This window comes from Erpetoichthys calabaricus, chromosome 13 (genome assembly GCF_900747795.2).
Source record: "Erpetoichthys calabaricus chromosome 13, fErpCal1.3, whole genome shotgun sequence".
Lineage (NCBI taxonomy): Eukaryota > Metazoa > Chordata > Cladistia > Polypteriformes > Polypteridae > Erpetoichthys > Erpetoichthys calabaricus.
The window spans coordinates 111,527,613-111,541,299 of record NC_041406.2 but is presented as its reverse complement, the minus strand read 5'-3'; the positions used below and the strand labels follow the sequence as shown (position 1 = coordinate 111,541,299).

General features: G+C 37.0%; 1 protein-coding gene across 26 annotated transcripts in view; it reads right to left on the bottom strand.

Annotated features, from left to right (window-relative positions):
• The window catches only part of lrrfip2 (leucine rich repeat (in FLII) interacting protein 2), a 216,545-nt gene that overhangs the window by 9,011 nt on the left and 193,847 nt on the right, over positions 1-13,687 (bottom strand). For all 26 annotated transcript variants that reach the window (XM_028817457.2, XM_051935774.1, XM_051935780.1 and 23 more), the window contains 4 exons: positions 7,961-8,093; positions 3,588-3,637; positions 1,544-1,664; positions 286-365 (listed from right to left, as the gene is read on the bottom strand). In XM_028817457.2, the coding sequence (XP_028673290.1) occupies positions 286-365; positions 1,544-1,664; positions 3,588-3,637; positions 7,961-8,093 (384 nt within the window). The remainder of the gene's footprint in view (positions 1-285; positions 366-1,543; positions 1,665-3,587; positions 3,638-7,960; positions 8,094-13,687) is intronic.

The window sequence follows — 13,687 nt, the reverse complement described above, 5'->3', positions numbered from 1 at the left end:
TCTGAGCTTCCAAGAAAGAGATATGTATCACCTAACTGCAGAAGAGGTCAATTCTTCACTGATATAAAATACAATGCTTGAAGGATACTGGAATATATTAAAAAAAATCTACAGACCTACACTGATGTATCAAATCCCCTGTCAGCTGTCCAAAAGCCAAGAAATACAACTCATGCAAGGATCACTTGGTAACAAAAGCAAATACAGTTTCTATAATCAGTATCTGTTGGTAGCTACTACTTATATGTTTAGTTATCACACAGCTATCAAAATGGAAGTACTTACATTTTGTTCCATTGTGCCAATGTCTTGTTCTGCCTTGGAAAGTTTAAACTTGTACTCGCTAATCTGTCGGTTGGCATCTCCTTGGAAGAAAGAATCGTAGTGTTAAAATACATTTGGTTCCACCTAAAGCCTGATGTCAAGAAGGGTGTGTATAAACAATACTACACTATACACATGGAAAGACACGTAAATGTACAAGAAGCACAAAAACTCAACAATAAGACTATGGATTAGGAACTGATAAAAATGCAAATGCTCTTTTAGTAAATTGTATACTCAGTAGCATGAATAAAAGGATGTAGTAAAAAAGCAAACATATTTCCCATAAAAGGCCATTGCTAACTAAAATGTGTTAATTTAGTCACGTTGATGTTAAAAAAAAACATGAACATTTGCATTCTCAGCTTCAACCAAAACATAATAGAAAATAAAACACATACAGAAAAAAAGATTTAAAAATTACATAATAAATTTTTAAAAACAATACTTCAATAACCTCTACAACCTAAAAATTTGAATACCTCTCATAAGTTTTTATTTTTATTTATTTTTTTAACATAAAAAGCTGTCTGGCACTGAAAAGAAAAATTTGTGGAGTGGTTTGTGTTGTCCTTTAAAGTGGCAGCTCTCCCCGATTTACTGAATGTTAAGTGCTACATATAATGTGCGTTTCAGCTAAGGCAATTACTAGTTTTTCAATACCCACCCTCTTACACAAACTTGCTGAATCACCCACACTAGCCTCAGTAATTCTGGTCTTAAAAAAGAGGACGTATACCCCGGTGTTTAAAGCTCGCATGACAATCCAAAAAACATATATACACAACGTTTCTTACTGAAAAATCATAACGAAAACATTTTTTTATTTTTATTTGGGATTCTTAATAAATTACTGGGTTGTGATACTCCAATAGCATTTGCAAACAAGTTGGAACAGATACCAGTTGAATGTTTACTATTAAACAATAAAACAAACTTTACAGACAGAAGAGTTCTATTTTCTACAATATTTTAAGTAAAGGTATAACATTTGACTTAACTTGCTACCAAAATTCCAACAGTTTAATAAAATAACCAGATGTAGGGAAATTGGTAACTTCACTACTCTTGCATCTGCTGTTTCTCTAAATCAAGCTATAAATAAAAGGTTAACGAAAAAAGAGACAGGAAAATATAACAACTTGAATGTTCCAGCATTATTGTGTAAATAGTTTAAGCTATTAATATTTACAAATTCACCATTAACTTCTATACTCACTCTGTAGTTCAATTAGTTGCAAGTCAGTGCCATTCTCTAAGCGTTCACCATCTGTGAACACACTGTCAATTTTGGAGGGCTTTTGTCTTTCCTCTTCCAACTGCATCTTAAGTTTACGTATCTGTAAAATTAAAATTGCATGTGCGGTTAATATTTAAAGTAAACATTACTGTAAATTTAACTAAAAACAATTTACAAACAATGTAATGCATATGACAATGCAGAAAAGATTGATTTTAATAGGTACTAAGGGACTCTGCCCCCTGCTCACTTCACTCACCAACCCCCGTGTTTGGTGTTCCGGATACACACTTTTTTTTTTTTCTTTCTTTGAATTGTTGCTATTTCATTAGTTTCACTTTTATTTTAGAACTTCGGCAAAAACAATATTTGGAATCTTTTAAATGAGGTCCGTGAGACATGTGTTTAATGACTTTGTACCATAATTCAGGATAGGTTTCTCTGTTTGGAATTTCAGCACAGACAAACCGATCTACATGAGCAGCAGTTAATCTTTTTTGCAAAGTAACCAATAAATGCATGTGAGGTAAACCCCGTTTTTGAAATTCTCTGACTTAAACTTTAAAGCCTTATAATATTTACATACTTCTGACATATCACCTATGCCCATATAGTCGATCTCTATTAGCCTTTTCGTTATTTCTCCGAGTAATAATTTCTCTTTGTTTTCGCTAATACGATGCTTACTTTCTTTGTTTTGACACTTTCGTTTTTTTCTGCTTTCATATTCTGTATCTTGCTCTGCATGTGTTTCGCGGCTACATTTTTTTTTTGGGTCTTTTTAATTCCAATTTTCATTATCTATAACCTGCTCTGCATGTGTTTGGCCCCCTTGTTTTTTAACCTCTTTATGACGTTTTACTTTGTTTTCTACTCTGTCTTTTATTTCTGACCTCGCTTTGTCCTGCTTTTTTTTCAATAACACCTGGTCCGTGTTGATTATTTTCCCTTTTTCGAGTAATAATTTCCGTGTTTGCGCTACTGCGATCTTTACTTTCTTTTTTTGATACTTTCTAATATTCTTGCTTTCATATTCTTTAACTTTCTCTACATGTGTATCACGCCAACGTTTTTTTGAGCCTTTCGAATTCCACTGCTTTTATAATCTCTAACCTGCTCTGCATGTGTATAGTGCCAACGTTTTTGAACGTCTTTATGAAGTTCTACTTTGTCTTTTAATTCTGAGCCCGATTGGACGTGCTTTTTTTTCAGTTCCACTTGTTCCGGGCTGATAATTACTTTCCTTTTTCTGAATTTGCACCTAGATTATTCTTTTACTTTTTTGCATTTTTTTCTCTCCAACACTTTTGAGTTTCTTTTCTCCACACTGCTCTTTCTTCTTCGCTTAGTTGTCGACGTTTCATCTACCAACGCTTTTGAGTCTCTTTTCTCCGCGCTGCTCTTTCTTCTTCGCTTAGTTGTCGATGTTTCATCTATAACGTATTGTCCTTATACGCTTTATATGCGCTGAGAGCCCTGGATCTGTGTGTGGTCAAAGCCTTCCCATGACTGAACGTTTTGCTGCCCGTGGTCTTATTTAATTTTGGTTGTAAGTAGGGCGTGTCTTGCAAGAATCTCATGTTCTATGTCTCCGCGAGACGGTCCTGGGTTAAATCTCTCGACACCAAGTCTCATGTTTACGGTCCCCGCAAGACGCTCCGTGGCCAATCACTTTTGTCTCGTGGGTCTTTTAAGTGTCTTCCGTGATCTTCATGTGAAAGTCACATCTCGTCTCCCTAGCCTTTCTCTCCAAAGATTTTTTTTTATAATAGAGAGATAAGATTCCATACAAACTAAAGTGGCATACACTTTACCTTTGAAGTATCTTTAATTTTACTGTACAACAGAATCAAACAAAGAAATAACCAAACTTACACACTGTAAATGCAGAAATTCCATCATCTCATAAAATTTACAAGGGATAGGTGAGGACTTTTAGCACTCTAAACAGCATTTTAAGAAACAAATTATTTGATACAAAATAATTGGAAATGCATTAACTGTTAAAATTAATCTAAAATACCTGAGATAAAAGTTCATCCTTTTCATCAGCAAGTTTTCTTAGCCTTACATCTACAAAAATTATGCAAAATGTTAATGTACATAATTTTAGACTTTAGAACGATCATGCTAAAAAATGATGATTAGCAGTAGATTCAACATTTACAAATTTCCATTGTTGGGATTTAATTTATACCAATATTCAAGTATTTGTTTTCTTAAGAAAAAGCAAAGTAATAAAATTTTAGGAACTTCTAAAAGAACCCTTGCAAAAAAGTCTATTTTATCAGTACCACAATATCTTTTAAAGATAGGAATAATACTGTATGTTTCGATAGCCCCAGTATTGGAATATCATCTCAGTTCTCAATATCAAATAACATATGTTTATTTTTTTAGCTATGGTTCTTTAATCAAGGGAGTGATTTCTGCAGATAAAACATAGCTGTTCTGCACATGTTTTGGTGCTGTTCTGCACATGTTTTGGTGTTTTTGTATTTTTTTCATTGATTATTGACCTTGAAATAATCAGAAACAAAATTAGGGTACTTACAGCTGTACCAGCCAGCTTTAAGTCGAATTACCATTTAAGAGTGAGGCCAAGGAGTTAGGGAGAAAGATTTTTTTTATTTATTTTTTTTTTACAAACACAGTAGCTACAGAGAATAGGATGTAAATATTCCATCTGACTCACAGCAGGTAATATTTGCCTCTTTTTTAAAATACGATGGCCAGCTGACGTATACAATTGAAAGAACAAAAGGGACTATCAACATAAGTGTTTTATCTGCCTTGTAGAAACCTGGCACCTGCATAACTCTTTCTAAATACTGTTTAGAAAGAGATTATACAAGCTTTATAGATGGCAACAAAAACTTTCAATAATTACAATGAATTTTACTTTTAAATAATGGTCCCTATATACCCATTATCCTTACAGAAACTAATTTATGCTCTAACTGACAATGCTACTAACCTTGAATCTTTATGCCATTTTAATGATTGTTTATTTGCTCAAACAATTACCTTTTTCAAAGAATGTATTGAACAATGTGTTTATTTAAAATATAAAATGACAGCACTATGGAAGCACTTAGTTTATATTATGAGCACATATGAATAAAGGTAAAATTTCAAAAGTTTGCTTATAATGGGGTGCTCCAATAGCATGTTTCACTTATTTCCTAAATACAGCCCATATTTCAGATTTAATCTCACAGAAGCATATGATACCATGCTTACCTTTTACATAAACACTGGTACTAGAAACCCATGGAAAATAAGGATTTAAAATATACACATGACAAATAGGAAAATACATTTCATTAGAGAAGGAACAAACGAAACATACTATAGGTTTAAACAAATGAATATTAAGCCATTTAATATGGTTACAGTAAGCAGGAGAAAACCGCAATGTTGGGACGAAACTAAGGTAGAGGCAGACTGAGCAAGTGAACCAGATAATAGCATACTAAGAAATTTAATTGGAAAAAAGCTAAATGCCAAAAAAACGGCTTCCACTAATGATAATGAGGATTCAAGACCAACATTTACTGTAAATACAGAAAAACTATCAAGTATAGTGGGAGGGCTTGATGGCACAAGTCTTTAGGCATTGGAAACAGTTTTTATAAGTTTTTCTTTTTTTAAAGAAATATCAAAACCCCAAAGAGGGAATGGACTGCGAATTAGCTGGTGTAGTTCAGCAAAATCTATGACATTTCTTTTATGAACTGTGGCTAGCCCAAAGATTTACTTTCTCCAGACTTGCTGTTACATAGGATTTCTGGCTTTATTGTCTATGGATTACAACTGGCAAATTAATACTTTTTATGTTAAAAGAAATATTAACAATAAGGTTTTTTTTTTTGTTTAATTGTTTTTTTTCTTATAAATATAGCAACTTATTCTAAACCCAAGGTCACTTTACAAAAATAATAATAATAATAAAAGGAGAATGGAAAGCCATATTAAAACTAAATATTAGATGATAATACAATGCAATGATAATACAATGAAAACACAACAGATTATAAATAATTTAAGCACCTGCAATTTTCAGGCAAAACATGAAGCAGTAAAACAGAAAATGGCTAACAGAAAACTAACTCTGTAAAGTACCCTAAGTTCTTGTCTATAAGCCGGACTCATGTATTAGCCGGAGACCAAAAATCATACGAATTTTTAAAATAAAATCGTATCATAGATAAGCCGGACTCATGGATAAGCCGAACGTACTATAACCTATAACTAATAGAAGGGAGGGAGGTCAGTGGTCTCACTCGCGCCCATTTAATTTCTTTAAGGGGGGAGAGAGTGTGAGATATTGCCGTCTCTCTCACTCCCCGCATGGCGCGGTTGGAGCGGCCGGAGCGCGTTCTTTCTGCTCTGGGCGTCGCCGAGTCAACACGAGCGCGTAGCGGTCATTTAAATTGTGATTTTATATGTAAGCATATTTAAATATATATCGCGGATTTCTGCGGACAATGGGTCTTTTAATTTCTGGTACATGCTTCCTCAGTTGGTTTGCCCAGTTGATTTCATACAAGGGACGCTATTGGCAGATGGCTGAGAAGCTACCCGGCTTACTGTTCTCTCTCTCTTGCGCTGACTATCTGTGATCCTGACGTATGGGGATTGAGCAGGGGGGCTGTTTGCACACCTAGACGATACGGACGCTCGTCTAAAAATGCTGAAAGATTATCTTCACGTTGCTATCTTTTGTAAAGCTGATTCCTGAAAAGACATGCTGCACAGTGCTTCGCATACTTAAAAGCTCGAAGGGCACGTATTGATTTTTGACTGAAAAACAAACTCTCCCTCTCTCTCTCTCTTTGTCTGCTCCTGATGGAGGGGGTGTGAGCTGCCGCCTTCAACAGCTTTGTGCCGCGGTGCTTCGCATACTTAAAAGCCAAACAGACATATTGATTTGTTTGCTTCACTCCTTTGAAGAGGAAGATATGTTTGCATTCTTTTAATTGTGAGACGGAACTGTCATCTCTGTCTTGTCACGGAGCACAGTTTAAACTTTTGAAAAAGAGACAAATGTTTGTTTGCAGTGTTTGAATAACGTTCCTGTCTCTCTACAACCTCCTGTGTTTCTGCGCAAATCTGTGACCCAAGCATGACAATATAAAAATAACCATATAAACATATGGTTTCTACTTCGCGGATATTCTTATTTCGCGGGTGGCTCTGGAACGCAACCCCCGCGATGGATGTATAAGCCGGATTTATGTATAAGCCAATATTCTATTTTTTCATTTTCACAACTTTTTTCCTTAGATAAGCCGCGGCTTATTGACAAGAACTTAGGGTATATAAGAACTGTTTGGTCTTAATAAAGTTGTGGTAATACTAGATTAATTGATATGTTTTAAGGTTGGTCTTGGTGTTTAGGTGATAGCTGCTGTGCTGAGGAGAAAAAAATCTGGGGTACTTTGTGTGTTTGTGTGGCAAAAGGCATATGGTGATTGGGTGAAGAGGAGCACCACACTGTAGGCTGAGGGTATGATGCCAAAGCAGATGTGGTTGGAAGTGGTGTTTCATTTGTCACGATGCCAAGGACAAATAAGAGAGGAGGATAAACATTTGGGAAGTCACTGGCTAATCTGGGTAATCCTACACTGGTGCTGGTCCCTCTCAACTTCTCCTTTATACACTTCTTCACTGGGGATCTGATGAATTAGAATGATATTATTAATGACAAGTATCAACAATCCAAAAAAAAATTTCTCAGCTATTTTTTTTCTTTTCTACAATATCATCAATTTTGGTATTTGGTACACTGTAATACTCCCTATGGAGAAACTGCCTTTTCACGTGACATTTGGAGTCAAAATGCAAGGTCAGCCATTGTACAGCACCACGGAGCAATTTTCAGGTTAAGGGCCTACGGAGTAGGATTCTTTTAAGCAGTAGTGGGATTTGAACTGTCAGTCTTCCAGATACCAACCAACTCCTTAGCCTTAAAGCCACCACTCAGCCTGAATTAAATCCATCAAAATCTTTTTGAAATGTTGGGTTATTTAGTTTTTATGTTATGGGGAATGTTTAGCTCTAAATATTGATTTATCAAAATGTCTTTTTTTGTGGATACCTACGGCCCTTCATGTACATTACTGCCATACTTTAGCTTTTTAGCTAAATGGGAAACAGTGCTTTTGTTGGTGTGTAACTGAGTGAGTCAGTTAACTTTGCATAATGTATATACAGAATGCAATCTGAGAAGCTGTGCAACAATATCCAAACAGTTTGAAAAATAAACAATTATTCCACTATAAATAATTTTTTAGATTATAACTAAAGGCTTATGATCTACACATCTTTCTGTAACTTAGTAAAATTAAAATATTATGTGACACACATTCAAAATTTGACTACCGTACTTACCTAATGGGCCATCTCCAGCGGACTCGAGTACTTGTGCAGCCTCCTGTGTAACTACAGTTATTGCACCCACCAGAGGTTCATGGTTAATGTCGCCATTTGGAGTGCCTTCAGGAATAATCACCATCCCATGTTTCTAAGGAAAAGATAATACTGTCAAAACTTCATAGATGCTTAAAATGGCAGATACTATCAAGTTTCATAAATTAGGTATTTGAGTATTTTTTAAATTTATTCATATAATTTGTTAAATTATACGATACCATTTTTCTTCCTTTATGAGAAATACAACTTTCATGACAGATATATATATTCTTAATCCTATATACATTTTAAATTATTCACATCAACCTTCATAAAAGGACAAGTGCCAGTGTATCTGTGTGTCATTCCAGTTGCTATGTCTGTTTTATCCCATTTGGTTTTGGACTTGTAATATATGTGCTAATGTGATACACAATCTATTGGACTGACAAATTCAATTAATGCTATTACTACATACATCACAAAATACATTCCAATAGATGATGTACTGCAAGAATACCATAACAAGTAATCAAAGGTCAAAAAAAATGTCACTATGATGTAATCCTGCCAATTAAAAAGAAGTGAAATAAACAATGCACCAGCACAGGCATATCTTAGAAAGATGAGAAAGCTGATTTTATGTTACTTTACTATTTTAGGTAGACAAAACTAACACTAAACATCAAAGACACTGCTAAAAGTTCTGTCTCTGCAGCCTGGGATTTTTCAGCAAAACTACACATGTACTTTAATTTAAAATATCTAGTGTGTACTATATCCAAAGAAAATATCAATATATATGTAATTTCAACTTTATTGTCATATACAGTATACTCAGTACAATGAAAATCTAATCCTTCATGTCGTTCTGCAATAAACAAGAATACACTGCAACAGACAAGAATATAAAACAATAAACAAAAACACCTCAGGTACAAAAAATGCAAAAAACAAACAGAAGTAGGAGTGCACATGCAAATAAATGTGCTGCAGGTATATGGTCTCAAGAAGGTGTTCCATCCTCCAGAAACGAGCTAGCCTACAGTTCTGAAGGGAGAGGAAGTAAATGGGTTTTATTTGCAAGCCTGATGGCATAAGGGAGAAAAATGTAATTCAGCCTTGTTGTTCTAGTTGCTATGCTCTTATAGTGTCTCCCTGATGATAGCAATATGAACAGTTAATGTTGTAGAAGGGTTGTGTCTTTAATAATGTTATGTGCTCTACTTAGAACTCTAGTGTTATAGATGTCCTCTAGTGCAAGGAGTGCTGTTCCAATGATATTTTATGCTGATTTTAACACCCACTGTAGAGCCTTGCAGTCCTATGCTGTACTGTTACCAAACCAGAAAGTGAAGTAGGTGAGGATACTCTCAATCGTGCATCTGTAGAAGTGGCTGGGGATCGTGCTTGGCAAGCCAAAATAACTCTGGCTTCTCAGAAATTACAAACACAGGTCTGTGACGTTGTGGATCTAAGGGAAATCGTCAGGGATGTTAATGCCAAGAATTTTAAATTTCATCACTCTCTCTACCTCAGTCTCTTCAATATACAGCAGTGGGTGCTGTTCACTCTTCCTCCATATATCAATAATCTTCTATGTTTTGCTGGTGTTAAGAAAGATATTACTGCCCTGACACCACTTCATAAGGCCAGCCACCCCTTTCCTGTATGCTGACTCGTCACCCCTAGAAATCAGTCCACTAACAATGGTTTTGTCCACAAACGTAATAATGCTGGCAAGCGATACAGTCCTGAGTGAAGAGTGTGTACAGCATGGGACTCAAAACACATCCTTGTGATGTTCCTGTATTTATGGTTAATGTTTTGGAAATGTCTACCTGTTAAAAAATTCAAGACACAGATGCAGAGAGTACGTGGCACACCTAGAGTGGAGAGCTTTTTGGTGAGCTAAGCTAATATCACAGTATTAAAAGCCAAGCTACAATCAATAAACAGCAATCAGGCGTAGCAGTCCTTATTCTCTATGTGTGTACAAACTACATGCAATGTTGTGCTGTTTCCTCTGTTGACCTGTATGATCTATATGCAAACTGTAGGGAGTCCATTATGTCTGGTATGAATGTCTGAATATGGCTCATAATGATTCTCTCGAAGTAATTCATCACTACAAGAGTCAATGCAATGGGCTGCTAGTCATTCAGACAGTTAGCTTTGCCCATTCTGGCAGTAGAATTATGGTGGATGTTTTGTAGCAGATGGGGATAATAGCTAGTATAAACGAGTGGTTAAATATGTCAGTCAGAACATCAGTAAGGGTTGAAGCTTGAGCTTCAAGTGCACATCCAGCGATGTTATCTATGCTGGCAGCCTTCTGAGGGCTTATCCTCCTCAGACACTTTTCCATATTTGCAGATGATATTGTGAACAGGGGCGATAAACCCTCACTAGTCCCCCTCCTTACCCATTGACTCAGTCTTATGGGTTTTGAAGCAGGCATAGAATTCTTTGAAATCATCCAGCCAGAAATGGATGTCAGAGGTCAAGCCTCTATTTATATCTCTGTAGCCTGTGATGTTTCTCAATCTCTGCCACATACACCGAGTGTCAGCATTAGTGTAGTGACCTTCCAGTTTATGTTTGTATTTCTTCTTGGTTTCTCTCATACCTCTGCATAGGTTGTATCTGGATTTTTTTGTACTCACTGGCATTGCTTGCAGCATATGTCTTGGAGTGAGCATGAAGCGTGGAATGAACCTCTGAAATAATCCATTGTTTATTGTTTGGATATAACCAGATGTGTTTGAGGGGCACAATAAAATCAGTGCAAGTGCTTATGTATCTGAAAACGACTAAACTGTATTCCTCCAGGTTAACAGTGCTATCCTTATTCATAGCAGCTGTCTTAGAAACATCCCACAGAGTACACTGAAAACAGTTATGAAGTTTCTGCCCATACTTTATTAGTTTTCAGAGATATGATCGGAGTGTGCAAAATGAGGGCAAGGTACAACCTTATACGCCCCTTCACATTACTATACATGTGATCCAGTATGTTTTCCTCACGTGTAGGAAAAGTTCATGTGTTGTTGGTATGCTAGCAACACAGTCAATAAGTTTCAGTGGTTAAAGTCACCAGCCGCTGAAGACACTGCATCGGGGTGTTTGTTTTCTTGTGCGTTTATAATCTCATAAAATGTCCCCGGTGCTCCCATGGAGTAAACAGACAGAATGAAAACAGTGGTAAACTCCCACTACTGTATAAATAAAAATGTCTGCATTTCACTATTAGGTACTCTGTATCACTCTAACAGTGTTTACTGACAGTCTGCACCATCAGTTGCTAATATAAATGCAAATACCCCCACCTTTGTGTTTGCTAGATACTAATGTGTGGTCCCCACGATGAATGGAGTGAGTGTGTAGCAGGACAGCTGCTTCTAGGATATTATCCAATAATCAGGTTTCACTGAAAATCAGTGTGCAGCAGTCTCTCGTGTAGAGTTCATAATAACGTAAATATGACTGCATAACAACAGGAATTTTTACAACCATTTGTATACATTTACCATACACTAATCCATTTATCAAGAACTATTAAATTAAAATCAATTAGCATACCTGTACACACATACAGCACTCTTTTTAGAGGCATTACAGGATCCATCCAACAGTGCGTCTCATTTCCACTTCTATGAGATTTTCATTTAAACAATAAAATAACACTGCCAAGGCTTGAGAATCATCCAGGATAGGGTTGCATCTCTGTTATTTGAAAATTATGTTACCCTATTGGCTGCATCAAAGATTGATCTGAAGTAAACAATAGAAGAATCTTCAGCTAATTGATACAGTCAGGATGAGTTTCTGGATGTCTCTCAGAAAACAGTACCTTGCTGTTTGTGAAGGAATTCAAGTACTTTAGGGGACTTAATTGCAATTGAAATTTTGAGATGATTATTAGATATATCAATAAACCAATAAATCTCTATTAGGTCGCAATACGTGAGTCTTTAGATGATGCTTTTCATTTGAATCTACTTTCTATCCTCATCTATGGTAATAACCTGAAGGAGGGTAGTCACCATGCCATGGTGACTGCAACTGGGAAACCAGGGAATATAGGCTGGAAACACATGGATATGAACAAAATTAATTTATCAACTAATACTACCACATCCTGGGGAGCCAATGCATCGGCATAAGAGACCTGGGGAGCTGGTGAGAAGTGGACTGCCGGTCAAACTTTACAACCAAATTTGGAAGTTCGTATTACTGAGTGGAACGTTTGAACTGGGCACCACATTGGCCAGAAGGAAATTACTGTTCAAGAACTGGCTTGCAAAATCACCATTGCGGCAGTACTGGAATTACACCTCACTGGATCTGGATCGCTCAGCATCATCTGACAACTCGATGATTCTTTTCTACTCCGGCTGCGATACATGCAAAACTGATATCAGCTTCGTGGTAGATAATTGGGCATCCAGAAGTGTGATCTCCTTCCAACCTATCTCCAATCAGCTGGGGATGATCACTATCAATGGTACAAACAAAACCTATATCCTCTATGTTTACATGCCCACCGAGATAAGTTGAAAGGAGTAGAAGTATGACTTCTATGACAAACTCCAACACATGCTGGACTCGATTCCCCAAAATCAGATCATTATTCTAGCAAGCAATTTTAACACCCACATCGGTGCGGGCAGATCCACATGGGAGGAAGCGATGAATAGCTTCAACGTTGGCAAGGTGAATTATCCTTAGCCTTTTTTGTTGGCAACAGCTTCTTTTGTCATCCCCAGTATCACAAACTTACATCGATCTAGTAAACATGCAGACATTCTGGACTACATCCTGATCAACTCCCACTTCCGATCATCAGACAGTCAAGCAATGCAGGGATCAGATGGTGGCTCTAACCACCATCTGCTACGCACCAAACTCTGACTATGACTAAAACTGGAGAGACCAAAAACCCGCACCTCTGTCAACTAAGATTGGGCACTACTGAGTGACCCAGCCACCAGCCAGTCATTCCAGATCTCTCCATAAAAAGTTTGCAGCGCTCAATCCGTTCGATGACGTTGTCGTAGATGAAAAGCGGTTATCATCATCGATTCTGGGAAGGCTCCGTCCCCATATTCCCACTGATATGCCATTGTTCGCTTGGATCTCGGATGAATTCCGACCATGTGCTAGAATGGAAGAGTCAAACAAGTCAATTTCAAAAGGTGCCGAAGAGTGAACCAACAAATTAGACTGATAATGAAAGCCAATTGTAAACAATACTGGAACAAAATCGCAGCCAACCTTGAGGAAGCAGCATCTCAGAATGAATATTCCTTCCTGCAACAAACCATCAGACGAATGAGTGGCCAAAGCAAGATGACCAACGGTAACATCAGGAAAGCAGACGGAACACTCGTAAAATCATCTAGCGAATGCATGCAGTGGCGGAAGGAATTCTTCCAAGAGCTGGTAAAATATGATCCACCATCAGGACCACCATCAGAGTTGCTGTCCCATCATTCCACCTGATCTACCATTTCCCGAAGACGAGCCGACAACTGGTGAAATGGCCCTCGCCATAAAGTCACTGAAACATGGTAAAACGCCTGGAGTACATCAAATCACTGCCAAAATGATCAAGGCTGGTGGTGATATCTTGCATGAACAAATTCACCTACTGCTGAGGAAGATTTGGAACACAGAGCTCATCCCATCTACATGGAAGAAGGC